At 55.3% G+C, this 27068-nt stretch overlaps 3 protein-coding genes across 3 annotated transcripts; all 3 read right to left on the bottom strand.

Annotated features, from left to right (window-relative positions):
* Positions 1–6094: 6094 nt before the first annotated feature.
* Positions 6095–11875, bottom strand: FAM50A (family with sequence similarity 50 member A). Its single transcript, XM_070365953.1, has 13 exons — positions 11667–11875; positions 10534–10618; positions 10336–10435; positions 9939–10084; positions 8253–8329; positions 8081–8147; positions 7879–7940; positions 7571–7647; positions 7240–7294; positions 6987–7035; positions 6823–6893; positions 6624–6734; positions 6095–6514 (listed from the first exon to the last, which is right to left on the bottom strand). The coding sequence occupies exons 1-13, from the start codon at positions 11775–11777 to the stop codon at positions 6506–6508; spliced, it is 1020 nt and encodes a 339-aa protein (XP_070222054.1). The 5' UTR covers positions 11778–11875; the 3' UTR covers positions 6095–6505.
* A 779-nt stretch (positions 11876–12654) lies between these two features.
* On the bottom strand, positions 12655–18498 carry GDI1 (GDP dissociation inhibitor 1). Its single transcript, XM_005910115.2, has 11 exons — positions 18340–18498; positions 17161–17268; positions 16904–17003; positions 16621–16755; positions 15955–16153; positions 15558–15689; positions 14931–15030; positions 14407–14578; positions 13959–14103; positions 13779–13833; positions 12655–13688 (listed from the first exon to the last, which is right to left on the bottom strand). Exons 1-11 carry the CDS (start codon positions 18382–18384, stop codon positions 13536–13538), a joined length of 1344 nt encoding a protein of 447 aa, XP_005910177.1. The 5' UTR covers positions 18385–18498; the 3' UTR covers positions 12655–13535.
* Positions 18499–19084: 586 nt separating this feature from the next.
* Positions 19085–26901, bottom strand: ATP6AP1 (ATPase H+ transporting accessory protein 1). The gene is made up of 10 exons (XM_005910116.3): positions 26703–26901; positions 26357–26483; positions 23490–23564; positions 23030–23223; positions 22469–22509; positions 21642–21727; positions 21035–21276; positions 20508–20555; positions 20185–20416; positions 19085–19972 (listed from the first exon to the last, which is right to left on the bottom strand). Exons 1-10 carry the CDS (start codon positions 26852–26854, stop codon positions 19763–19765), a joined length of 1407 nt encoding a protein of 468 aa, XP_005910178.2. The 5' UTR covers positions 26855–26901; the 3' UTR covers positions 19085–19762.
* Between the last annotated feature and the right edge of the window lie 167 nt (positions 26902–27068).

Below are 27068 nucleotides of genomic sequence, written 5' to 3' on the forward strand. Positions count from 1 at the left end.
CCTTGTCAGCCCTTACAATCACATGAGCTAATTCCTTAAAATTAATCGTGTGTGTGTGTGTGTGTGTGTATCCTGTTTTGTTACTCTGGAGAACCCTGACTAAATAAACGTGTTTTCATTTATTCAGGTGTGCTTTATTTTCTTTCAGTGATATTGTCTAGTTTACAGTGTACAAGTCTTGCATTTCTTTTTTTGATGGTTTATGTGAATTTTTTTCTTTTTATTTTTTTATTGAAGGATAATTGCTTTACAGAATTTTGTTGTTTTTGGTCAAACCTCAACATGAATCAGCCATAGGTATACATATATCCCCTCCCTTTTGAAACTCCCTCCCATCTCCCTCCCCATCCCACCCCTCTAGGTTGATACAGAGCCCCCCTTTGAGTTTCCTGAACCATACAGCAAATTCCTGTTGGCTACCTATTTTATGTGGAAGTACCTATTTTATATGGAAGTCTTGCTATTTCTATTGTTAATTTATTCCTAAGTATTTTATTCTTTATAATGCTATTGTAAAACAGAATTGTTCATTGCTCAGGTATAGAAATACAATTGATCATTGCTCAGGTATAGAAATACAATTGATTTTTGTGTAATCATGTTTCTTCCTGCAAGTTTGCTGAACTCATTTATTAGCTCTACTGTTTTTTCCAGCACATGTAGTAAGATTTGCATATACAAGATTATATCATCTGAGAATAGAGATAGTTTTATTTCTTCCTTTCCTGTCTGGCTGGCTATACTGCCCTGGCCACACCCTCAGATATGCAGATGACACCACCCTTACGGCAGAAATCAAAGAGAAACTAAAGAGCTTCTTATGAAAGTGAAAGAGGAGAGTGAAAAAGCTGGCTTAAAACTCAACATACAAAAAACGAAGATCATGGCACCTGGTCCCATCACTTCATGGCAAATAGATGGGAAAACAATGGACACAGTGACAGACTTTATTTTCTTGGGCTCCAAAATCACTGCACATGGTGACTGCAGCCATAAAATTCAAAGACGCTTGCTCCTTGGAAGAAAAGCTATGACCAATCTAGACAGCATATTAAAAAGTAGAGACATTATTTTTCCAACAAAGGTCCGTATAGTCAAAGGTATGGTTTTTCCAGCAGTCATGTATAGATGTGTGAGTTTGACCATAAAGAAGTCTGAGTGCCAAATAATTGATACTTTTGAACTGTGGTGTTGGAAAAGACTCTTGAGAGTCCTTCAGACTGCAAGGAGATCAAACCAGTCAATCCTAAAGGAAACCAGTCCTGAATATTAATTGGAAGGACCCATGCTGAAGCTGAAGCTCCAAACCTTTGACCACCTGATGCGAAGAACTGACTCATTGGAAAAGACCCTGATGCTGGGAAAGGTTGAAGGCAGAAGGAGAAGGGGACAACAGAGGATGAGATGGTTGGATGGCATCACCGACTCGATGGACATGAGTTTGAGCAAGCTCTGGGAGTTGGCGATGGACAGGGAAGCCTGGTGTGCTGCAGTCCATAGGGTCGCAAAGAGTCGGACACAACTGAGCAACTGAACTGAACACTCTCCAGTCAAATGTTGGATAGAAGTGGGCATTTTCTTTTTAACTTTATAATTTGAAAGTATTTCAGACTTACAGAAAAGCTATAATAAATGTACAGAAAGCTCCCATGTACCCTTAACTCACATTCACCAAGAGTTCATATTTTGTTCCATTTGCTTTCTCATTCTCTTTGTCTCTTGTGGGTGCATATATTTTTATTTCATATATTAGAATAATGTTTTCTCAGGCTTCCTTGGTGGCTCCAGTGGTAAAGAATCCACCTGCCAATGCAGGAGACATGGGTTTGATCCCTGGTCCGGGAAGATCCCACATTCCTCAGAGCAACTAGCCCCATGTGCCACAACTATTGGGCCTGTGCTCTAGAGCTCAGAAGCCACAACTACTGTAAACCACGTACCCTAGAGCCCGTGCTCCACAACAAGAGAAAAGCCACTGCAATGAGAAGCCCGTGCAGCAGCAAAGACCCAGCACAGCCAAAAACAAAGAAATAAAAGAAGAAAAAAACCTATGAGGCTGATATTCTGAAAAATTATAATGAAAATAGTTTCTCAACTATGTCTAAGTTTCATACAGCTTACCCCTTAACCCCTAAATACTTCCCTCTGTGTTTCATAACTACAGCATAATTGGCTTCCCTGGTGGCTCAGCTCATAAAGAATCCATCTGCAATGCGGGAGACCTGGGCTCCATCCCTGGGCTGGGAAGACTCCCTGGAGAAGGGAAAGGCTACCCACTCCAGTATTCTGGCCTGGAGGATTACACAGACTGTATAGTCCATGGGGTCGCAAAAAGTCAGACACGACTGAGTGACTTTTACTCACTCACTCACAGCATAATTACTGTACTATAGTAATTATAACCTCTTACATAACCATAGTATAACTCTCAACTCAGAAATGTTAATGTTGATATGATGATATTTTATCTAAGGTCTTGTTAAAATTTCACCAATTGTCCCCATGATGTCCTTTATAGTTTTGTTTTTCCTGATCCAGGATCCAGTCTAGGACCCCACATGGCATTTCATTCTCATGTCTCATTGGCCCCCTTTAATCTGGAAAACTCCTGCTTTTCTTGGCCTTTCATGACATGGACATTTTTGAAGAGTGCAGGCCAGGTATTTGGTGGACCGTCCTCAGGTTTCATTTGTCTGATGTTTTCTCAGGGCAAGATTCGGGCTATGTGTGGTGGGAGGTTGCCAGGCCCTCTCTGTGCTTCTTATCAAGAGGCAAGTGTTATTGTTTTGTCCCTTCACTGTGATGTTAACTTTAAGCATTTAGTTAAGGTGGTAACTACCAGTTTCTCAATGGGCTTCTCTGATAGTTCAGTTGGTAAAGAATCTGCCTGCAATGCAAGAGACCCGGTTCGATTCCTGGGTGGGCAAGATCCCCTGGAGAAGGGATAGGCTAGCCACTCCAGTATTCTTGGGCTTCCCTTGTGGCTCAGCTGGTAAAGAATCTGCCCACAGTGCGGGAGACCTGGGTTCGATCCCTGGGTGGGGAAGATCTCCTGGAGAAGGGAAAGGCTACCCAGTCCAGTATTCTTCCCTGGAGAATGGACAGAGGAGCCTAGTGGGCTACAGTCCATGGGGTCACAAAGAGTTGGACATGACTTTCATTTTCATAGTTGCTAAGTTCCAAACCTCAAGATGATGGTTACAAAACAGTGCTTTTTCTCCCTTTATGATCCCTCCTACTCAATGGCATCCTTTCAGAAAGAACTCCTGTTTATCTATCTATATATACATTATCTGTGTGGACTCGTGGATGTGGATTTTCTTTGATGGATTGTAACCCATTAATTTTTTTTTATCACACTACATGGAATGCAGGATCTTATTAATAGTTCCCCGTGCTGTGTGTGCTAAGTCACTTCAGTCGTGTCTGACTCTGTACAACCGTATGGACTGTAGGCAGCCAGGCTCCTCTGTCCATGGGATTCTCCAGGCAAGAATACTGGAGTGGGTTGCCATGCCCTCCTTCAGGGGATCTTGCCAACCCAGGGATTGAACCCACGTCTCCTGCATCGGCAGGTGGGTTCTTTACCACTAGGGCCACCTGGGAAACCCCTACACACAGGCTATATTAAAAAAAAAAAAAAAATCCTGAATACATACATACTGATGTCCCCCACTCCAATTCCACAGCAAAACTTCCTAGCCTTTCCCCAGTGTATATTTGTATCTCCCTTCAGCATTGGGAGACCTGGCTCCCAACACCACTGACGTATTGACTCATTTGCTTGATCCTCCAATAATGCATAGAGAGCACTTTCAGAGTCAAGGATTTGTCCCTAGGACAAATAAACCTACTGAGAGGGGTCTGAAATTTCCTTGCAGGACTTTTGTTGTTTAGTTTCTTTTGTCTTAAAACTGAAGGTATAAAGTAAAAGTGCTGTGTTTAAACACTGTTTACAGGGACTTCCCTGGTGGTCCAGTGGCTAAGACTCCATGCTCCCAATGCAGGGCACCCAGGTTCGATCTGTGGTCAGGGAACTAAGATCCTGCATGCTGTGCAGCACAGCAACAAAGAAGTTGGGATGTTTGTCTAATTTTTATTGATTTGCAGGAGTTTCTGTATGTCTGTGTGAATGTGTTCTGGATACCACCCCTCTGTCATAAAAATATTTTCTTTTCTCGAATCTACTGGCTTGTGTATTCATTTTCATATCTTTTAAAGAGCAAAAGTTTGCATTTTTGTGAAGTCTGATATATCAGTTTTTCTTTTTATGATTATTTTTTGTATCCTGTGCAAGAAAACTTTGCCCAGATTGCCTAGAGCAAGGTTACAAAGATTTCCTCCCTTGTTTCATTTATATGCTTTTTTTAGTTTTAGCTTTTACTTTTAGGTCTACAACCCATGTCAAATTCATTTTTCTCCATTGTCTAAGTAAGGGGTGTTTGTTTCCTGTGGCTGTCAAAACAAAGTTCCACAAACTGAGTAGCTAAAACAACAGACATTTCTTCTCTCCTTTTTTTTTTTTACCCCTACCCCCTCTTCTCTCCTTTTGAGGTGCTAAAATTATTCTGGGAGTAGATAGAGGTGATAGCTTCACAACATTATGAAATGTACTCAGTACCACTGAAATGTGCATTTTTAAATGGTTAATGGTTACTTTTTTTGTTGTGAATTTCTCCTCAGTTGAAAAAAAAAATCCCCCAGTGAGAGACCACATGTGCCATCTCAGGTTGCATAAGTGTCCCCCCTCTTCGGGAATGACAGTACCGTGTTGGTGAAGCTGGGGAGCCAGGATTCTCACCCGGTGATCATGCTACAAAATGGGAGGGGTGTAGGGAGAAAAATCTATCACTCTCTGGAAACTTAATTATGCCTTCCCTGGTGATCCAGTGGTTAAGACTCAGCTTTCACCACAGAGAGCGTGGGTTCAATCCTTGGGCAGAGAACTAAGAATCCTTCAAGCTGCACAGAGGCAGAGGCTGTTGGGAAATGTCTTCTTTTTTATTTTATTTGACCGCGTCAGGTTTTCGTTGCATCACGCGTCCCTCAGAAACCATCCAGCCCTGGGTGAGCTGCTGAAGGGCTCCCTCTCCGCAGGAAACCACTCTTCTGATGGCTTCTCAAAGAGGGCAGGAGAGGGTTGGTGCAGGCCAGAGGATTCCTTCTCTGAGGTTTCTGGAACCCCACAAAAGGCCCCATTGACTTTCTCAGAGTTGTCCCCCACATCCAGGGCTTAGGGCCAGGCCTGCCCACCCCTCCCCGCTGTGCCCCAGGTGCTCTGGCCTATGCTCCCCTCCTCCCTCCTCCAAGTGACCCCAGATGGCCCTGCCCCAAACACAGGGTGAGGAAGCCCAAGTGACAGCTCCTAGCTGCCAGATGGGCCTCCCCAGGCCAGGGCTGACAGGGCCCTGCCAGACGAGGAGGGCAAGGGAGACTGCACTGGGCAGAGCCCACCACTACCATCAGTTCTGCCCATTGGCCTGGGACGTGGGGCCAGACCCAGAGCTGGGATGTTGTTCACCACTGGCTGGGGGCTATCCACTGCCCTTTGCAGGCAAAGTGAAGAAGGTGGTCAGCTTACCTTCCTCAGCCTCCTGGAGCTGGGTCCGGGGGAATTAGGAGTTGGAAGGGGCCACCGAGGTGGGGCACGAATGACACCCTCAAGTCAGGGCGTGCCCCCCTGGGGGCGATGAGAGCAGCCAGCTCCAGGGCAGTGTGTGCAGAGCTTGCCAGGGTGAGGTGGGCAAGCGGTGGGTACAGGGCACCCACAGTGGCCTTCCTGTGTCAGCACTGGGGAGAAACGTTGTGATGGGGACACAGGGCAGCTGGGAGCCACAGGACAGCTATGGCCCTTACGGAATGGGCCACTGGGAGACACAAAGGAGACCGAGGGGCCTGGGTGGGCAGCCCAGGGAGGAATGGCCTTCCTACCCACATAGGGGTTGTGGTGGGGACAGGCTGGCTACAAGGACAGCTGGGCCTGCCTAGGCCCCCAGTGGATCACAAGTGCCCCCTCCTGCCTCCACGGATTCGCGTTTCCACCCAATCACCTTCCACCCTCAAATCCCTGAAAAACACACTCTTGCAAGACACAGAAAGCAGAGATACTGTATAATTCTGTTAATCGAAACTTCCAGAATAAGCAAATCCAAAGAGACAGGAAATAGACTAAGGGGGGTGAGGGGCTGGCTGCTAATGAACATGGGGTCTCCTTCAGGGGTGATTCACAACACCGTGAATGTACGCAATACCCGTGTGGTATACTTTCACATGGTCGCAACAGTGAATTTCATCGTATGTGAATTTTAGCTCGATCAAAAAAAGTTTTTAGACAAAACACACATCGGGTGATCCAAGTGTCATGAAAGAAACAGGCAGGAACCAACAGCGCCAGGGCAGGGGCTGAGCAGGTCCGATCCCATCTCAGGAGCGGGGAGCTGGGCACCCGGAGTCCTGGGGACCAGAGGAGGGGACCGCAGGGAGCCGGGGCCACACTGCCACCATGTCATCGGATCTGGTGCGGGACGAGAGGACAGAGGAGGAGGTGAGCAGAGTGGGGCTGGGTGGGCCTCCAGCCTGCCAGCCCGGCTGGGCTTCCACCCTGCGCTCGAGGGCTTCCATACCGTGTACTTGTCCCACTTCTTCTCGGGGTCGTAGGGCTCCCAGCGGCTGGCGGGGAAGATGTGCTTGTTTTTCTCATACCAGCTCCGCAGCACCACCTTGCCTGCGTGCGACTAAGGACGGGAAGAGGCCCAGATGCTATAGCTCAGGGCTGCTGGATGCCTGCCCCCTCCTCCCTGCCCTGGCGGGCCCCAAACATACCTCATCCTTCTCCACGGTGGCGTCACTGAGCAGCCTCACGTCATCATGAACGTCAAAATTGAAGAGGGGCCCTGCAGGGACAAGGGTCCAGACCCCACCCCTCTCAGCTGCCACCCTACAACAGGGGCAAGCTCAGGAAGGAGGGCATGGCCGGGTGCACTCACCACTTTTCCCTCGAGCCTTGGTGACGATGAAGTCGTAGAAGCTGTGGTGCTACAAGCCAAGCACAGGAAAGTGACAGTGGGTGACTCATTTCGGTGTCTCACAGCTAGCTGCCTGCAAGCCCGGCTCCGACCCTGCCCACCCAAGCCAAAGATCTAGAGCAGGAAGGGCCCCCTCGAACTCCCTGGGTATGCCAAAGCCTGAGACCCTCCCTACCACACCGCCTGGGGCCGCAAGGACACAGAAGGGACTAACGTGGGGTATGATTAAGTCCTCCTTGATGTACATGAGCTGCTCCACCCCTGCCGATCTGAGGAAGAAAAGACGAGGAAGCCACTGGTCAAGGATACCAGGCGCCAGTGCAGGAGGCCTGCGAGGCTAGCAGGCAGCCCAGTCTGGAAGGCACTTCCTACCCCAGCTCCCCATGGGGAGAGGGATGGAAAAAGGGGCCTGAACTCCTTTCTCAGGAGCGCAGTGCCCAGTATGCCACAAGCAGGAGCTGCCACTTGGGGTCCCAGGTGCCAGGCTGAGGCTGCAGTATCTGGTGCACATGTTCACATGTACTCACACGCCCACACAGCCCCACCTGAGTTCGCTAAAGTCTTTGCGCAGGATCTCGAGTGCCTTCTGCAGGAATTGCTGCATCGTGTTGCCCTTCTTCATCTGTGTGAACAGGCATGCAGGAAACCAAGGGGTTGGGAAAGGAGGATGGAAGCCCAGAAGAGGGCCCTCGAGAAGGAAGGCACCCTGGAACACTCACTGCCCTCTTCCCTGCTCCCCCCAGGCCACTCATCCCAAAGGGTCTGTGAGCTTTGTCAGGACTGACAGTTCCTTCCCAATGGAAGGCTGGGCCCAAGAGCAAGGGAAATGGGGCACAGGCTTCACATCACCTACCTTGACTGTGCGCCGGTGCCCAGAGCCATCCCAGTAACTGAAGGTGATCTCAATCTCCTCACCTACAAGACAGACCTGCTGCTTGGCCTCCAGACCCCTGCCAGATCCCTGGGGCTCAGGGCACTGCCCAGAGCAGCATTCACAGGAAAGCAGGCATGGCCCCCGCCCCGGGCTGCACGCCTCCCACTCCAGGAACTCTCACTCTTAATCTTCTCCTGCTTGGCTTCCCACTCTTGCCGTAGCTCCTCCCGGAGCCGATTCTCCTCCTCCTGGAAGAGAAATAGGCAAAGCAGGGAGGCCCAAGGCTGCTCAGGGGGCACGCGTGGCCCCCGCTTCCTGACTGAAAGCCTCTGCCAGGGTCACGCCACCTTTACCTCCCGGTCTCGGTCAGGCAAGAAGCTTGTGTCCACATCTGGGTTCTTCCCCATTTTTTTCTTCTTTGTGGTGATCTCTGGAGCAAAAGAAGACACAAGAAGTCAACAGTATGATGGCCCTTGCCTCAGGGGGGCAACTGTATCAACTCTATCAACTGTCAGAGAAGGACGTCACGCCATGTCACATGATCTATGAAAAAATCCACAGCACAGTGGTGAAAGAACAAGTGTACAGAAGGCCAAAGATGTCTTCACAGGATGATGAAGATGGTTTTGACCTCGCAGACCTCTCCAAAGGGTCTCAGAGACCCTAGGGTCACTGGATCACTCTTTGAGAACCGCCAACCTAGAAGATGAGTCCACACTCCAGGGCAAGGGTTCCAGAGCCTGGACAACTTACAAAAATTCCACACCGGGGACTTCCCTGGTGGTCCAGAGGCTACAACTCCGTGCTCCCAATGCAAGGGGCCTAGGTTCGATCTTTGGTCAGGGAACTAGATTCCACATGCCACAACTAAGAGTTTGCATGGCACAGCTAAGAGTTCACATGCTGCAACTACAGATCCTATAAGAAAGATCCAGCACAGCCAAATAAATAAAAATATTTTTAAAAATTCTACACTGGGTACCAACGGCCAGGCCCCCAAAACAAAATCTCCATGGGGAGGGGAAGCACCCATAAAGCCCCAGTGACACACAGTGAGGTTGAAAGCCTCCCTCTAGACCTGTGCTGTCCCAAAGGTAGCCTCTGCTACACAGATGCAGCTAACAGCCAATGCAACTGACCTGCCAATGGGAACGTTTTAGACACCAAATACTTAACGTTACTAAATACTACAAAGACTATCCCGGGGTTTCCCCCAAGAGGCTGGCAGGCTCTTCGCTCTTTCTCCTGACACCACTGGCTGCTCCACTCAAAGCTGTCCCTGTGCCAACCCCTGCCTCAGTTCTACCATACAGATCCCAGACCATTAGGCTTTCTAAACACCCACCCCCTCCAGGCCTGCAGCTGCACCCTCCCTAGGCCTAAAATGTGTGCACTCCCGCTGGCTCCACTTCTGGGCACACTCATCTCTCAACTCTACACGCCTCCCAACTCCCCACATCTCTGGGTGCTAATGAAATTCCCCTCACCCTGAAGGCCCAACTCAAATCATCCCCTCTCCTCTGGCCCCAGTGGGGTGCATGGTGTCCTGTGTGACTCCCACCAGGACAGAGACGGTGCCCAGTGTCTGTCCGTCTGCCTTGGTTCTAGCCCATCTGCAAGTGTGTGCTCGGCACACAGGAGCCCCATGACATCTTGGTTCTTGCTCACCAGCCTTCCCAAGTCTTCCCTGTTACCCCCTGTTCCCTTGGGCAAGAGCTGCTCTGTCCAATTAGCAGCCACTTAATGTCTATGGTTGTGTCAATTTACACTGAAATTATTAACAGTTTGGTGCCCCAGTCATATGAGCCCCACACCTCCGCCAAGGGACTGCATACCTGGTTCCCACTCAGTCTGCCACCAGAAAGCAAGCCCTCTACTCAGCTTTGCCACAGTGAAGACTTGGCTCTCTCTCTTGCCCCAACTTCTGAGGTTCAAGGCCGCAAATGTGGTGAGCAGTCAAGGTTGTTGGTGGATGTGCTTCTTCATTCGAGACCCAGACAGAGCTCTGCCTGCTGAACCCATCCCCAGCCTGCCCTCACCTTCCCTTTCCAGCTCCTCCTCATCCATGGCCACCATCTCCTCCTCCTCCTCGCCTGCCTCTTCTTCCTCCAGGGTGAAGGACAAGCTGGAGATCTTCCGCTTGGCCTCCTTCTTGCGCTCCTTTTCTCGCAGCTTCTCCAGCTTCCTGCCAAGGCACGGGTGGCTACCATGCACGTCCACACCCCCAAGGCCCATTTTCCGACCCAGAGCCACCTGTGTGCTCAGTGCAGGGCAGGTCCCAGACAGCACAGGCCCAGAGTCCTACCGCCCTGGGTCCGTTCAAGTTCACCAGCAGCGCTCTGATGATCAAAAGGCACCCCCACCTCCCGGCTTCCACAAGCAGGAACAGCCTCACCCGCCCCCAAACACAAGCTCCATCTGGAGGGGAGGACCCACAGCTGCAGCTCCTTCGACTGCTCCTTCTTGGCGAGTTGCTTCTCCCGCTCCTTCACCAGTGCCTCCTGCTTAGCCTTCATGTCGTTCAGGGTCACAAGACCTGAGAGTTAAGGAGACAGGGGGGTGAAAGGCGGTCACCCAGAGCGAACCACGCAGCGGGCCTTGGGCCAGGAGTGGGGGCACAAACGCTTTGCATACCCACAGTGCTGGACTTGAGCTCAGCCTCCACAGCGTCGTAGTGTGCAGAGAACTTCTTGTCAATGTTGGACTTCATTATGTTCTCCTGTCCAGGAGGCAGAGCAGTGATGATGGCCACCTGCCACCCCACCATGGAAATGGGGACCTGGGTTCTCATCCCAAATGAGTCCCTAGACTATGATGTGGCCTTGGGAAAGACATGGCCCCTTTGCCTGATGGAGGGTCCCACGGGGCTGTGAGAGGCTCTTCCAAGTGCCCAGGCAGCCAAGTGGGGTGGTTTCCCTGCACTGTTCTGGTCCATCCACATGTCCTGCTCACTCAGTAGTCTGGAGCCGTGGGTCCTACCTGCCTTTGGTATTTTTCACACCCAGCTCTTGAGCTGAAGCTCTGGAGACCCAAGGCAAGGAGTGACAAGAGGAAGCGGAGAGCAGATGGGGGCCTAGACCCTCACTGAGCAGTGTGGCTCCCTCATGAGGCCCCCTCGCTCCAGGCTTGCCCCATCCCACTGCATACCACTGTATGAACCTCCACAGAGAGATGGACCTCCATCTGGCCACAGGGCAACAGCCGGGTTGGGGCTTGAGTGTAAATTGAGGCAGCAGTCGGGCCTCAGCATGCAGCCACTTCCCGGCTGTCGCGGGACCCAAGGCCCCCAAAGACCTAAGTGGGGTGGCCCACCACCAGCGGCCACTCACAGAAGCCCTTAGTGAACCGCTAGCACCTAGGACCCTCCCGCCTGCCTGTATTAGTTGAACCGGGTTCAGTGGCCGGCAGAGTGGTTGGGGCCCGCTCTTCCGGAGAGCCACTGAACCCGGGCATTGAGGAGCCAGAGAGACAGGATGCTCTGTACCCTCGAGGGTCGCCCCAATTGCCACACATGCAACCACTGAATGTGGCTCCTTCCTGTTGCAGGCTTGTCACAACCTAGCTCGCCTCAGCCTTTTGGGCCCATTTTACAGAGGAGCAGACTGTCGCCGGCCTGCTTCCGCCCCTTGTTGGAGATTGGCGAGCAACGTTCCCACCCCAACCCGCCGCCTGCACTCCAGTCCCGCCGCCCAGGTTCTCGCGGGGTCCCGGGAAGTCGGGGCGGCGGTTCGAGCGCCTGCTGTGAGGGGCCCCGGCCCGGCCAGCACCTCAGCAATCCTCTGCTTCATCTGCTCCATCTGCTCGCGCTGCTTCTCCCGCTTCTTCATGAGGTGCATGGCGCGGCCCGCCTCGCTGGCGGCACCCTTGTACTGAGCCATGGCGGCGGCGGCGGCGACGGCGACGACGGACTAGCTAGGGCTCCGGAGCGGCTGTGGAGACGGCGGCTCGGTCCGCTGACGCCCGCGCCTTGACGTCAGCCACCAGGGATCGCGCAGCCGCCTCGCCCCGCCCCGCCCAGACACGTGACCACCAGTCGCCCTGCCCCCTAGTGGCCCCGCCCCGCCGGCCCTCGGAGACTGGACGATCCCGCTCTTCTAGCTTCCCCATCAGTTTCACAGTAAGCCCTGGCCTGAGGCTGGGTCCCCAGTCCTACTTCCTTCTGTTGACCCCAAGGCTGCCCCCACCCCGGACCCTTCACGTCTTCAGTGTTGATCTCAGTCTAAGGGTAGATCCCCTCAGTCCCTTTGCTGCCTCCCTGCCTGAAGTCCCTCTGGTTACTTCTGCATCCTTGATTTTGACTCCCCTCCCAGGACTGGGCCCCAGTCCTGTTTCCCCAGGCCACGGGACTGGGCCTGAGTCCCCTCTGCCTCCTCCTCCTCCTTCTTGGCCTGAAGGCAGGGGCCCTGTACCTCTGTTTCCGCCACCTCAACCCCCACCGCAAGCTGGACCCATCTCCCATTTCCCTCACATTGACCCCCAAGGGTTGGAGTCCTGGATGTCAGTACTAGCTCAATGTGTGGCCTTGGGCAGGGTGATGTGACCTGTGATATGTAGCCTTGGGCAGGGTGATGTGACCTGCTCCCTTCAGTTCAGGAGCTCTGCAATTCCCTGATGAAGGAATTCACATTTTATAGCCATCGGGAACAAAGCTAAACGACGTGTAGTCCCAAGCCTGTGCAAGAGAGCAGGGCAGCCCAGGGAGCCAAGGCCCTGGCCTGAAAACAGCTTTGAGAAGAAAAAACTAAAGATCTAGGCTCAGATTTCAACACAGTTTTATTGGGAGAGTTTGTTTTCTGTGAAATACACTAGAGGATGGGGAAAGGGACACATTCACTTTGCAAGATAAGGATTTCCCACCACTAATGGGAAGGAATAGGGTGGGCAGGGCACAGGGGATTTGGATCCATTTTCCCACCTCCTTCTGCTTTGTTCACACGTCATTTCTCTCTCAGCCAGTACCAGCGGACACAAAGACAAGAAACAAAAACAAGATCAACCTCCAACGAGGCCACACCCAAGCCCTCTCCCTTCCCAAGTTGTGCCAGGGTTGCCAGGGTCAGGCAGGCCCGGCCAGGGTAGCTGTTCCACAGCCCCAGGGCACACCGCGAGGTTGCAGAGGACAGGGCTCCTTTCTCACACAGGGTGGGCCAAAGTTAATAAATTAGAATAAATTACGGGGATGGACTAGGGAAAGGAATGTAACTTTGTGCTGGGAGGGCCCCTTCTTTCCAACACACTAGAGTTGGTGGGGGGAGGCAGGGGGCATCTCCAAAGGCCACTACAGTAGGGGTAAGAGCAATGGGGGCAGAAATCAGCTTTCCTCCACGTTCTTCCCAAACAGAGCAGAAGAATTAGGGGTGGGGGGAAGATACACACACAAGGAGAGGAACCCCCTTTCCCCAGGATAAGGAAGGGCCAAGAAGGAGGATACTAACCAACCCCCCGCCCCATCTCCCAAACCATCACTAAGGTTAAGGATTTGGTCAGTGAATCAATGAGGTGGATGACAGGAATGTGGTAGGGGAAGCAGAAGATGTTGGAAACAGGGACGCCCAGCCACACCCGTCTCCCCAGCCTTCAGGGAGAACAGACAGGTTGGGGGAGAGGGCACCAGGGGCTGGGCTAGGGGTCAGCCATCACTGGTCAGCTTCCCCAAAGACATCATTCTGTTTGCGCTTCATGTTCTCAAAGTCAAAGGCGGAGCCTGCCATGCGCTTGTAGATGTCTTTGATGTCGTTGCAGGTTGTCTCAAAGTGTGTGGTGGCATCGTAGGAGCAGGAACAGAACACCTGGAAACAGCCAGCGCCCAGGGCCCGAGGTGAGTGGGGCAGGGGCCCTGGGCCAGCAGCCAGGACCCAGGGCCAAGACAAGCTGCTTACCTGGCTCTCGGAACCATCATCGATGGGCTCGTACAAGTCACTGATGGCCACAAACCTGAGGGGCAGATGGAGGGACTGAAACAAGTCTCAGGATCAGCCTTGCCCTCCCTGATGTCCGTCCTCCAGCTCCCTGGCTCCCTTCCTCCCCCCAGCTCCAGCCCCAGCCCCTCAGCCCCTCACTTCTGGTCAATGGGCTCCAGCAGCTCCAGGGCCGGCTCAACCTCCTTTTCGGGATCTGTGGTCTCCACTGTGGTGCTGGCGATGGCAATGTACTTGCCCTGCGCGGCCACATTGTGTGCATAGGAGATCATGCACACGTAGATGTCTGCCCACAAGAAAGGCTCCATTAGCAGGGGTACGTGGGAGGCTTCTGGGGGCCAAGCTCAACTTGGGCCCTCCTGCCCCTCCCCAGCCCTGCAGAGCTGGCCACATCCCAGCAGCCGCCCTCGTGGAAAGGAAGCATCCCTCCCTAGGGCCTCAAGGCATGGGGACCGTGATGTGGATCCCTGCTCTTCCATGGAGGGATTGAGCAGAGAGCCAGCCCCCGGGCTGGGGGTGGGGGGCAGCGAGACAGGGCTACCCCAAAGAAGAGAACACACTGGAGGAAGTCATGTGGGGCTTGGCCTACCTGACTTCCTGTTGACCTGGTTCTGGGGGATGATGATTTGGCAGGAGTTGGCATCGTTGGTGTTCTTGATCGGGTGGCTGAGGATGCAGATGATACGGATAACCTGGCCGGCCTTCCGCACGCGGTCAGGAACATAGCTGGGGTCACAGATCAGCTGCTTGCAGCGGGCCACCTGTGAAAGCACCAGAAGGCCTTGGCCCTATCTGACCCCCACTCCATGTCTGAGGGCCAGGACACCCAGGGAGGGCTGGCAGCTCTGGTAGGCGGGCCACTCCCCAAAGCTGTCATCATCACCCCTCCCATAGCGTACATTCTCCTCCCACACCTCGGGAAGCTGGGCCCTCATCCACAGCTGTCTGCTGACAGCAGTGACGACCGTCTTCCTCTGGAGCCCTGGTCCCCGGGCTGAGGCGCCTGGCCGAGTTGCAGGAGCCCCAGCAGAGCTAAGGTGACCGGGAAGAGGGTCTCAAAGGATGGGCCGAGCCCCACCCAGACCAGCACGCCTGTGCAGCAGGAAGGCTCACCTCGCCCTCGGACTTCACGCCCACCACCTTGCCATTCTCCATGATGATGTCGTCCACTGGTTTGTTCAGCATGTACGTCCCCCCGTAGATGGCACTCAATCTACAGTGGGGAGAGGAACCATGAGGGTGCCTCCTGGGAGACAAGGGGACCAGCCCGGCAGCACAGGGCATGGAGAAGGTGGCCTCAGGCAGGCAGAGCTCAGGAGACCTGGGGGCTCTTCCAAGCTTTGTTGTTGCCAGGACCTCAAGACTGAACCTGGAAGGGGCCCTCCTCTCTACACTTAATGCCAGAAATTTCGAGCAAAGGGCTACTATGAGGGTAGCTCCTCAGAGAAACATCCCAGGGAATAGAATGAATGGCTCTGAAGAATCCGACCGGAGGTTTCAAGGCCACAGGCCCAGTCCTTGTGCCATCTGACTCCAGCTAGGAGCCAAACGAGCCCTATCTGTGGTCCTTCATCTCTGCACTTCAATGTCCCACTGGGCTGCCATCACCCGAGGATGGTGGGAAGTAAACTAAGCCCACAGTGGGAAAGTAACAAAACACAGTGGAGATGCCCAAGGGGACCCTTCCCATTGTTGGCCTCAGCCTTCTCCACTGCCAACCAACAGAAGCCACGCCCTCACCTTGCAAAGCCTTGGGGCAGCTCGCCAAGGCCATAGAGTGGGTACAGATACGGGCTCTTTCCATACCGAGCCAGGGATTCGCTGTACAACTTGATGCGGTTGATGGTCTCAAGACATGGCTGGTCCAGGTAGCTGGGGGAAATAGGGTCAGAAGAGGCTCCAAGAGCAGAAGGCCCAGTGCACCCCACCCTGGCATCAGGCCAGCCTTCCCACCCTTGCAGGCCTGGGAAAGACCATGGGTCAAACGCAGGGAAGGGACAGAAAAGGTGACAGGTGAGTGAGCCCAGAGCTGAGTACGGGAAGTACTCAGGGTGAGCCAAGAGAGCAGCAGGCAGGAGTGGGGAGGGCAGGGTGTGGGCCGGCTGAGGGGTAATATGCCATGCCAGTTTCCCCTCACTCATCAGTGCGGTAGAGCGCCAGGGCATGGCCAGTGAAGTCAATGACATCCTGGCCCAAGTCAAACTTCCGGTAGACGTCACGCATGCTGGTGTTCTGGGGGTCGACGCCCTCAAAGGTCTTGGGGTCGTTCTCATCAAAGTTTGCCACGAACACCAGGAACTTGCGGAAGCGCCGTTTCTCAAACATGCCCATCAGGTCTGCGAGGGCCACATGCAAAGCACCACTGAGGTGCGGGCTGTGAACCTCTCCACCTGCCAGGCAGGCAGAGCAAGCAGGTGCCCTAACTCCCAGCAGGGTTCTCTTGCCGACCACTGTGTGATTTTCAATTAACCCCTCTGTGCTTATTGGCCTGTTTCCTCAACTGTACCAACAGTGAGTCTGGCTGGACAGCCTCTGAGGGCCCTCCCAGCTCTGACATTGGGAATGTTTCACTGATTAGGTGAAGCCCCTGTCAAAAGCTGAAATCTGTCCAGGAGACCGTATTCCCTTCACACTCGGACTCCCCTCCTAGCAACCAGTGGGTGCACACAGGGGGATGATAGAGCAAGGGGCTTTTGGTACTGCACAAGAAACATGACCTGCAGCAAGGGCCACCCTGCTCTCGATAGCTGTCCCCTCTTCCACCCCCCCCTTCGATTCCCTGGCTCACGGGACCCACACTCACTGGAAGCCAAGGCTTCAGTCTCAGTAGATGGTACTTTGTAGATCTTGCCCCCCTTGTAGACAAAGCTGCCCTCCACCACCTTGAAGTCCAGGTAGCGTGTCACCTCTGTATACAGTAGCATCTTCACGAGCTGCCCTGCGGGGTGGTGTGGGCAAGGCAACAGGGTCAGCATGGCTCCCTTCACAAGCTCGAGCTGGTCTGTCTGTCCCTGGTCTGCAGTCTGACCCTTCTCTGCTTGTCCCAATCACCCTGCCCCCCACAATACCTCCTTCGTCTCCCTCACCATTGGCCATGAGGAATTTGGGGATCAAGTCAACGTTCCAGTCTCGGCCCCGGCCCATTGTCTCAGGGGGCCCCTCCAGCAACTGAAAACGCTTATACAGCTGCAGGCAGGGGAAGGGGAAGAGAGAGACAGAAAGATGCATCTCAAGGAATCCCCTCCCGCCCCCGCCCCCCACCCAGAAAACCTGGGGAGCTGCTTCATTCAGCACCCCATGCAAGAGGTTAACAAGGGACAGGCCCAGGCCCGGAGCAGCCTACCTCCTCCAGGGGGGTGATGGAGGAGCTCTCGCCCCCATAGTAGGGGTTCCGGTCCATGTGCAGCACCTTCTTCCCGTTCACAGACATGATACCCGACAGGATACATTCCTGAGTGAGGGGCAATGTTCACTGCACTCCCATCTGCCCACATTCCCACCAGCAGCCCTGACCGTGTTCCCCACTCCAACCCTGAGGGGAGAGTCAACCTGAAGGGCCTCTGCCTCAACACACAGCTCCTTGCATCTATGGCTGGTCGCTCTGCCTGAAATTGGGTGGGGGGGGCGCCTTCATTTGACCACGGTTTCCTTTTATAACCTTGCTGGGTAAAAAGGTGAACAAGGAAAAGGATATCCAGCAGCCATATGGATGGTCTTCAAGCAACCAAGATGCCAAGAAAATCACCTATCCACGTAGAAGCCCACAAAAAGGCAGATAAAAACACAGGGATCGCCTAGCTGGACAAGCAAAGGACCCGAAAAGGAAGTAAAGAAAGGCTTAGCATGGTGCCGAAATCCCAGGCCCCACCCTGGGCCGCTTTCCTCAAAGAGGAACCCCTGACCCTGAGCTTTCCCAGCCACAGTAGGGGCTTCCACACCCGACTGTGGGGGAGGCGTCTCTCAGGGAAGCAGTCCAACAGGGTTCGGGGGAGGGCAAACACCCTCACCAGTCACTGTCACCAGCCCAAGGACAAAGGCTACAAATACGCCTCAGCCCCGAGGTCTCCATGGGAAACCGGGGTGGGGTAGCGGGAATGTGGTCACGGTCCCCACCGCGGCTCCTTCTGGAACATTCCCTGGGTCCTCGGGCCCCCTGAGAACCTGGGGAGGCAGGATGAAAGCCCACCCTGGCGAGTCCCCCTGCCCCGACCTGACTGGAGGTCCCTGTACCACATCTCCGCCAGAATGAGCGCAAAATGAGAGGGGATGTTAAGTTGGTCCTGGGTAGGGGCCGGGGGTCGGGCCCGGGGAATCGGTCAAGAGAGACAGCCAGAAAAGGGGCCGCTTCTTGGCAGACCGGCCATGACAGGGATGGAGGCCGCATCACGGTTGTTGGGCACGGGGCTGTCTTTTTGGGGACCGAACAGCGCCGCGCAGGCACTGATGGGAGGATGGGGCCGGGGGCTGCAGCATCCCAGGGAGAAAGAGAGGCGGCGCCCTGGACCCCGGAGGCCGCACTTACGGTGAGTCCGGTCCCCAGCACAATCACGTCGTATTCCTCGTCCATGGTCAGGCCTCGGTGTCAGCGCCCGTCGGCTCCTCCTCCTCCTCCGCCACAGCCGCCACCGCCGCCGCCACCGCCGCCGCCGCAGTGGACCAAAGATGGCGGCGCATCAGCGCCGCTCGACCCCTCCGCCACGTCAAAGAGTCCCGGCCCCTCCCCTCCGCCGCTGCTGCGCCGACCAGGGGCCCTGCTGTCCCCGCTTGCCTCTCGGGAAGGGTTGCTGGGACCCGGGCTCTAGCGCTCGCGCCATTCGGCTGGCCACGTCGCCTCGCCGAGGGCCTAGAAAAGACGGCGGTGAGGCGGGGCGGGGCGGGGCGGGGCGGCCTGGCAGACGGTGCTGAGACCCGCCAGGGATCCGTGCGCGGGAGCCTCGCGCGCCCCGCCCTGGGAAGCTCGGCGCGGTCTCGCCGGCTGGGTGCGCACTGCTGCAGCAGCCCGAGGCGGGCCCCTGGGGACGTGGGGGCGACTATTGTCGTGGCCGTCTCCCCCGCCTCCCTCTCCCGGGCGCTGAAGGCCCCCGCCCTCCCCTAGTCGCTAAGGCGGGGGCCGGGGGAAATCCAGTTTGCGAACGACCCTCTCGGCCTCCGCTGGGTCGCTGGAAAAGCAGCCTCCATCCCTCCATCCTCAGGCCTCCTCTCTCGGCCTTCAGCCAAGCGCATCCTCCCTTGTGCCCAGCGCAGAAATGAGTGACAAGAAACCCAAGCATGGCGACCCGTCTTTATTTTATTTGGAAGAAAACCACGAGCACCCCGGGGCTCCTGCCGGGTACTCCCGACAGGAACAGGTCCCAAACCCCGTGATCACACCCAGCCCACCTGCCATGGAGGTCCCTTCCTTCTTAGGCCAAAGGAATAAACCCCAGTGTACGCCTTATTGTTAGCACATCACCAAAAAATAAAACAATAACGCCAGCTAAGCGGGACAGACAAATAGTACTTCCACACTCCCCCCAAACTCAGGGAATGGAACAGCTCCTGGCTGCTACAAGGAACCCCATAGAGCCTGGGAAGGGAGGACTGGCTACACAAAAGCACTATCAACAGCAAGGAGCAAAAGTGGAGAAATGAGAATAAATAAGGAGAAGCGGGGTGGATTTTGTAGAACTAACGGCCCCTACCTTTATAATGATCAAGCCTGGGAGATCTGTCTACTGTCTATGCAGAAATATATACACCTTGTGGAGAGAGATGTGGTGGGGAGTGGACAGCCCAGGGAAGACCCTCAGCAGGCTGAACAGGTAGCCTGACAAGCTAGGGGGAGCCAGGGAGTCGTGGGATGGCGGAAGAGGGAGAAGCCTTCCTGCCCAGTGGGCCTCTGATGGGGAGGTGACAACCTGGACCCCAGCCACGCCCTCAACCCCCCCCCCCCCGCAGGTGTGGAATCACACGATCTGGGTCAAAGTGATGGTGGGGCCCTTGTGGTCGTCGAAGCGATCCATGGTCTTGAGGCTGAGGATCATGTGCAGGCCATAGGTGAAGATGAACAGCATGAACAAGGAGGTGAGCAACCCCATCCAGATACCCGGGGAGAAGAAGCCTGCACAGTCGCTAGCATAGGAGAACTTCTTGTCTGTCACATTGAAGGCCTGGATCTGAGGGACAGAAAGCACCGAATGGCCCCACCCAGAGAGGCCAGGTAAGTGTTCCCCAGCTGGTGGGAAGAGAGCAGCAAGGGGATGGGACTACATTCCCAGGCCCAAACCTGAAAGGACCCAGAAACCCTTCACAGGCCTCTGCTCCCCCCGAACCCCTCCTCCAGCCAGGGCTCCCCCACTGTCAGGCACAGTCCCTCCTCCCTTCCTACCTGGAAGTCCCGAAAAGTCATCTGCCAAAGAGAGGGCTGCGTGTCAGGCACAAGGAGGTTGCCATCCTCGTTTTCACTGCTGACATGCTCACAGTGGAAGGAATAAATGCTGGGCCCCGTGACCTGGGAGGCATTGAAGTAGGCGACGGAGCCGTTGCTGTGGATTTCCAGGTTCTCCAAGGTAAACCAGTGCCGGGCAGACACTGAGTAGTAGCTGTTAGCCAGAATGAACCTGGGGGGGGGGGGTGCGCCGCGGAGCGGGGTCAGGCAGCTGGAGAGGCTGGAGCCACAGCAGCCCACCTGCCCCTGCCTCTCAGACTCACTTGAATGTCACCATGGTCCCAAAGAGTGAGTCATATGTCAGCACCAGCCTGCAGAGGAAGAGGGGTTTTCAGACTCTGGAATGGCCTTGAAAACACTTCTGAGCAAGGCCCTCAGGTCTCCTTCTACCTGAGCTGCACCAGGTCCTCCCGCAGAGCCACCTAAAGAACCAGCACCCTAGCTTGACAGATAGGAGACCTGAGGCCCCATCCCTTTCCAAGTCAGGAGCCGGGTAGCACACAGGTGCCCCACCTCCAGCTGAGGGCTCCTTCCTCTGGGTTCCCTGAACCCCCAGACTCCCTCTTGGAGTTGCTTAAGGTGCTCAGGCTGGGCCATGAGGCTGCCCAAGGGGGTGGCACTGGGATCCAGGGTGATTAGGAACTGTTAACAACCAAGGCCCCAGCTAAGGATGAGAAGGCATGAGCAGGCAGAGCTCTGAGCAGCAGCCCCACCCTACACCACCACCTGCGTCTTCACGCTGAACGCCCCCCAACACAGACCCAGGCAGGGGCACGCACTTTGCCCTCACCTGGCAACGGAGTCGTTCCAGAAGGAGCCAGTCAGGTTGAGGTCCTGGACCCCAAAGGTGCGGGAGGTCAGGTCCTCCCAGTGCTCCCCGTATGCCACTGAGAAGTTTTGGGCCCAGAAGAGGATCCGGGTGTCGTAACTGTCATTGTAACTCACGGGGACATTCATTGTAGGCGGCACCACCGTTCTCTGCAACAGCTGGCGACCCAGCCCCCCAGTCACCATGGCTACATCGCGGGCCACCTGCAGACAAGAGCCCACAAAACCTTCTCTCAACAGCCCTTGGGGCGAGCCCTGAACCAGATAGCCTGCCCTTCCTCTCCCCACTGAGCACCATCTCTGGTCCCACCAGTGATGCTCATATGCAAAAGCTTCCTTTGAGCAGCTTTCCCCTAAGCCTCTGTGACATTGCTAATCTTTGCAACTTCAGAACACTTGGACTTCATGTCCGAAAATGCCAGCCCATAAGGCTAATGGGGTGAGATGGGCAGTGGTTGCTTGACTTTGTGGCTCATCCATGCCCCCCACCCCTACACCTGCCCAGAGGAACCAGCCCCCCTCCAGGCTCCCCGACCACACCTCCTGGAGCCCTGGGCATGGGCACGTACCCTAGAAGGGCGGACCGCCGTGAGGGCCGCCGTGTAGGGGATGTCTTCTGACTTGAGTGTGCTCAGCACCTGCCCAATGACCTCATCTGAGGGGCCAGGGGGAGAACAGAAACGCAGGTCAGAGGCAGCCCCTCGCAGCCACTGTACCCAGCAGAAGCCAGGAGAGGCAGGCTGTACCCTTCTATGCCCTCTCTGGGCGCCTTCTCTGGATGGCGCTCTGTGAGATCACCTTGTGGAGGCGGGCACCCCTAGATGTCTCCACTGTGAAGCCCTTCTCACCCTAGCAACCAGTATGTCCCCATGTGGGACACCGAGCCCCTCCAAGAGCCGGCTCCCATCAACCCCCAGTAGCATTTTCCGTTTCAACAGCCACTTCTCATCATCCCCCCCGCTTCTGGCCTCCCCTGGGATACCATGGCCCCAGTCACCGCCTCCCCCACGTGGACAGAGGAAAGACAGACAGCTACCGAAAACACCAAATCCAGCATGGCAAGTTTCCGGTGACCTTTCTGGGAGGAAGAACTGTCCTCTCTAGTGCAAGGGAGACAAGTTCTCAGAACAGGTGTTTGAAACAGTGCTGGCGTGTTAAACCCCCAGACCCTAGGGTGCAGGCTGTCTGGGTGGAAGTTGGCTCCAGGCTGTGCTGAGGAGGCCCCTGGGCATCCAACGCTTGGGCCGAGGCCTAGGGATCTTGCCCAGTTGCCAGGGGCTCGGAGAAGCAGCCAGGCCCCCTGGGAATGGAGAGGGGCTGAGGAACCTGGGCCAGCTCCGCATGGCCAAGGGCTGGATAAAGATGGAAACCGTGCACCTTCCCCGACCCCACTCACCATTGCCCATGAGGACTTCCTTCGGTGCCATCAGACCCGAGCTAGGGAAGAGACATAAAGTTCGAGCTGCCCAAATCCTGATGGCTCTCTGCCACTCATTGGGCTGCCTCCTGAAGCCCCTCCAGGCCCTGGCATTCCCTGGTATAGCCCCGCCACTTAGAACACTCGAGCTGGGCCTCCAAGAGCCACACTCACCACCACGAGTCCCCCCTCCCAGGACCTCTGCTCACCTCGCGGCCCTGCCTGGAATCCCCTGTGCCTTCTCCCCCAGCTCCAGAGTCCCAGTCACGTCCCTGCCACCTCTCCATGAACAGTCCCCACTAGGCAGGCTGGTTCCCTGCTAGCGAGGCCCATGCCTGGCTCATCTCAGGAGGCCTGAGAGGCCTAGCTTGATGCTGGGCACTGACTCCTGAGTCCCAACCCGGCTGGAGGGCCTTCCTGCCTCTTCTGGCCAGACAGACGCCTTCTGGGAGGGCCTCAGGGTGCTAAATGGAGGACGGCTTGGCTGGACAGAGTTGTGCCCCCAGAACTTGGGCCCTGAGGCTAGAGGCCCAGCCATACCTGGCTGTGTAGGGCAGGCGGATGAGCAGCAAGGCCGGGATGCTGGCATTGAGCTTCAGTTCCTGGAGAGTGGCCAAGTCCACGTGCAGGGGGCTGGCCCCGAGCTTCTCCTGCAGGTAAGTGGTCAGAGTGCTGATCGCGTACCAGTCAACAGCAGGAAGCACCAGAGAGGAGGGGGCCAGGTCCAGGGCGTTCTGGGAACAGGGGGGAGACAGGCAGATGAGTTAGCAAGGGGCCACGGGACCAGGGTCGGCCAGCTACCCAGACCTCGGTAGCAAGCCACACCTACACCGGGTCTCACTCCAGGTAAGAAACAAAACACACCACACTCCTGGCCCTAACACTTGGCCTTTCCCCATCAAGCCAACGTCTCTGGTTCCTGAGGGGATAGTTCCTATTATGCTGGTGGAGGGAGGCACGGGGTGGCCTCCAGGGTCACCGGCTGGGTGTAGACTCTTACCTCCAGGTTAGAAAAGGCGCTGTCTTGCTTGTTTCCAAACACGCCACCATATGCTGTGAAGTCCTCAATGCTCAGCTAGTAAAAGGGAGGGAAACAGCCTCAGAAGGTTGGACAGATGTGGGGCCAGGGCAGGGGGCAGACACTGGCCCTGGGCATTTCTGCAGGGCCAGCAACATCTCATTTAGAGGCAGGTTTGATCTGCAGCATGAGGGTGCATTTTAGGGGTAGGGGTGTGGAAGGTTCTCTTTCTTTCCGCCAGCAACCCTCTCAGCAGGGCAAGAAGACAAGGAAGGCAGTCACGGGGTTGGGAGAAAATGTGTGGGCAGCTGACTCATGATAACCTCAGGAGTAAGAGTCAACGGCCTGCCTGGAGATAAGAGGAACTTCGGACAGAAGAGGGAAGCTGTGGGGAGGGGGCTGGGAGCAGCTAAGAACACTGATTGCATGCCCCCGGGGCGGAAGGCCCAGTAAAAAGAGAACCTACATGCCAGCTGCAACAGCTGGAGCCGCCTTTGTCCAGTCTGCACAGGACCCTTTGCAAAGGAGGGTGAGAAATCCCCCCTCCCCGCCCCAGTTTTGGTGGAAGGGGACAGAGGTGAAGATCTCAGAACACACTGGACCAACCACAGAAGGCTTCTGAGCACTCTGGACCACAATCACCCTGACCCCCATCCTTCTAATCTCCACAACCTATGGATGTCCTTCAACTTTCGCCCTCCGTTCCAACTCCCAGCTTCCTCTGTATTTTCCCAGGGAGGCCCAGAGGTGATCTTAATCAGCTTCCCTGATGTCATCGTGTTTAGTATACACACCTGCCCAGCCTCCTTGCCCTTCTGGGCAGGAATCCTGAGCCTCTCTGGTGCCGAGGCTATCATTCAGAAAGCCTGTGTGCACTCCCTGTTCGAAATCACCCAAGACTTCCTGCCACATTTTAGAACTGCGACCAACCCCTTTCCCCCTCATCTCCAGGCTCCTCAACTGACCATCTCCTAAGCCTTTCTCTCACTCACTGTACTCCAGCCACACCAGCTCTTCCACAGGCTCACCCTTTGCACCTGCTGCTCTGCCAGGAATGCATACCTTCCTCCCCCAGCCACATGGCTCCATCTCTACCTCCGCTTACATCTCTGCTTCAATACCACCTCCTCAGCGAGCACTTGCCTGCTCCCTCTTTATGTTACACAGCATTGCCAGTCACTCTGTCCCCAAGTCTGCTTCCTTCTTATCTAAGGACTATAGTGCTGACGTTATATCATACCAACTTAGCATTTACGTAAACCTCTCACCCTCACAAGAGTGTTAGCTGCTTCGGAGTAGGGGCTTGGGTGATTCTGCTCATTGCTATGTCCCCAGCACTTAATCAATACCTGTCACAGAGTAGGTAGTCTATATTTGACAAATGAATGAATGAGTGAATGCCATCAGATGGGGGTGGGGGGGGCGCCAGCCAGATCTTTTACATGGACTATCAGAATTGCTCCTCACTGCCCTCTGATGTCAGTGGTGTCTTTTTACAGATGTGGAAACTGGTATTTGCAGAGTATTTCACATGTCCAAAGGCCAGTAAGCAATAGAACTGGAACTGAGTTCCAGTCTGACTACATTATTCACCACCTCCTGGAAGGACTACAGGCCAGCACAGCTACCACCCTCTGCCCACAGAGCAAGACCACAAAGGGAATGACCCGAACAGGCCACCAATGAGGAAGAGACAAGCAGAAGCTCAATAATCTCACAAACACTAATCCTACACTGCCCTAGAATCTTCTTGTGGTCTGCATACCTGCTTTAGGGCCAGAAATGCCCAGATGGGAGGGTAAACAGTGTGCTGGGTATGAGCACAAAATCACAGTGGGGGAGGGGTGTCCAACAGACTCAGGCTGGAATAACCTGGGACTTGCACAAGCCATGGAACTTCAGCTGATCCTACAACCCTTAGCTCCTTAGGCAGTAAAACCAAGATAATGACATCAGCTCAGCTAGTATGAATGAAGCACTCAGTAAGCGATCAATCATTCTTCCATTCTGTCTTACGATCATTACAGTCAGAATCACAACTCTGCCACCCAATAGCTATGTGACCTTGGGCAAGTCACTTGCCATCCTTGGGCTTCTCATCTGTAAACAGGGTTCATCATCCTTGCCTTGTTGTGAGTCAGGTAAGGGTTTGGTACTCAATCAGCATCTGGCCTCTGACCCCTTATTTCCCCCAATCAAGTGGGTGCCATTTCTGGGCCCTCACCATTCCCATGCTCAGCTGAGTGGCTCAGTGGAAGGGTGTTGTGCCCATAACCCAGAGGTAGACGGATGGAAACCATCCTCTGCTAGCTGTTTGTCTTCCCAGGTGGCACTAGTGTTTAAAAAAAAAAAAAAAAAAACGCCCGCCAATCCAGGTGTCCTAAAGAGATGTGGGTTCTATCCCTGAGTGGGGAAGATCCCTTGGAGGAAGGCATGGCAACCCACTCCACTGTTCTTGACTAGGAGCATCCCTGGTGGCTCAGACTGTGAAGAATCTGCCTGCCAATGCAGGAGACCCAGGTTTGATCAGTGGGGTTTGGAAGATCCCCTGGAGGAGGGCATGGCAACCCACTCCAGTATTCTTGCCTAGAGAATCCCATGGACAGAGGAGCCTGGCGGGCTATTAGCCCATAGAGTAGCAAAGAATCAGACACGACTGAAGCGACTTAGCAGGCACACACCATTCCCACTGAACATTCTCCCGCAGGCCTTCCTAAGGAAGGAACCACACCTCTCTGCAGTTTGGACAAGGTCACTGCAGCTTCCCTCGGGGAATGGGCCTCAGTGTCCTGGGGGAGAGGGGGCTGTCTCCTGAATGACGTAGGGAGAGAGGGTTGGGGAAGGCGCACCTTGTCCTGCAGGAACAGCAGCACATTTCGGGGGCCCAGCTCCAGGGCGGGGTCTAAGTAGGTGGAGAGCTGCATGTCGCTGGTGATATGGCCCTCGTGGGTGTCGGCCGCAGGAGCCCACAGGCCTCTGGCAGGGGATAGAGAGGTGCTATCAAGCGGGGGCTTGAGATCCGAAGCCCGTGGGCTCCCAGCTTGATGCCTGGGGCCCAGAGCCAGCGCCCTTGCTACAGGCCTCCGAACAAGGGACAGCCCCCCCTGGGCCTCACCGCCCCCGCCAAGGACAGCTCCGGAGTCGAGCTAGGGCCCCTCAACCGCCGCGGCGCGCAGCGCAGCCCGCCCCGCTCACCGGTCACTCGACCACAGCACCAGCGGCACCTGCTGCTCCGACGTCGCCGCTGCCGCCGCCACCAGCATCAGCGGCAGCCATGGCATCCGGCAGAGCGCTGGAGCCCACCGCGTCCCCGCCCGCACCTGAGCCGCCGCGGTCGCCGCCATCATAACCTCTCGGCCTGTACTGCCAGGACCCACCGCGGCCGCCGCGGATCAGGTGACCGACGCCCCCGCCCAAAGTCCGCCTTGAGCTGCCATTGGTCCGGGCGCAAGACGGCTCTCCAGACTCTCAGGTGATTGAACGATGTGGCTGTCACTCACAGCTGCTCCTTTTCGCTGGTTGGCTGTACGTCTCTCCGGGCGCGCACGCTACAAATGGTTA

Source organism: Bos mutus, chromosome X (assembly GCF_027580195.1).
Source record: "Bos mutus isolate GX-2022 chromosome X, NWIPB_WYAK_1.1, whole genome shotgun sequence".
Classification (NCBI taxonomy): domain Eukaryota; kingdom Metazoa; phylum Chordata; class Mammalia; order Artiodactyla; family Bovidae; genus Bos; species Bos mutus.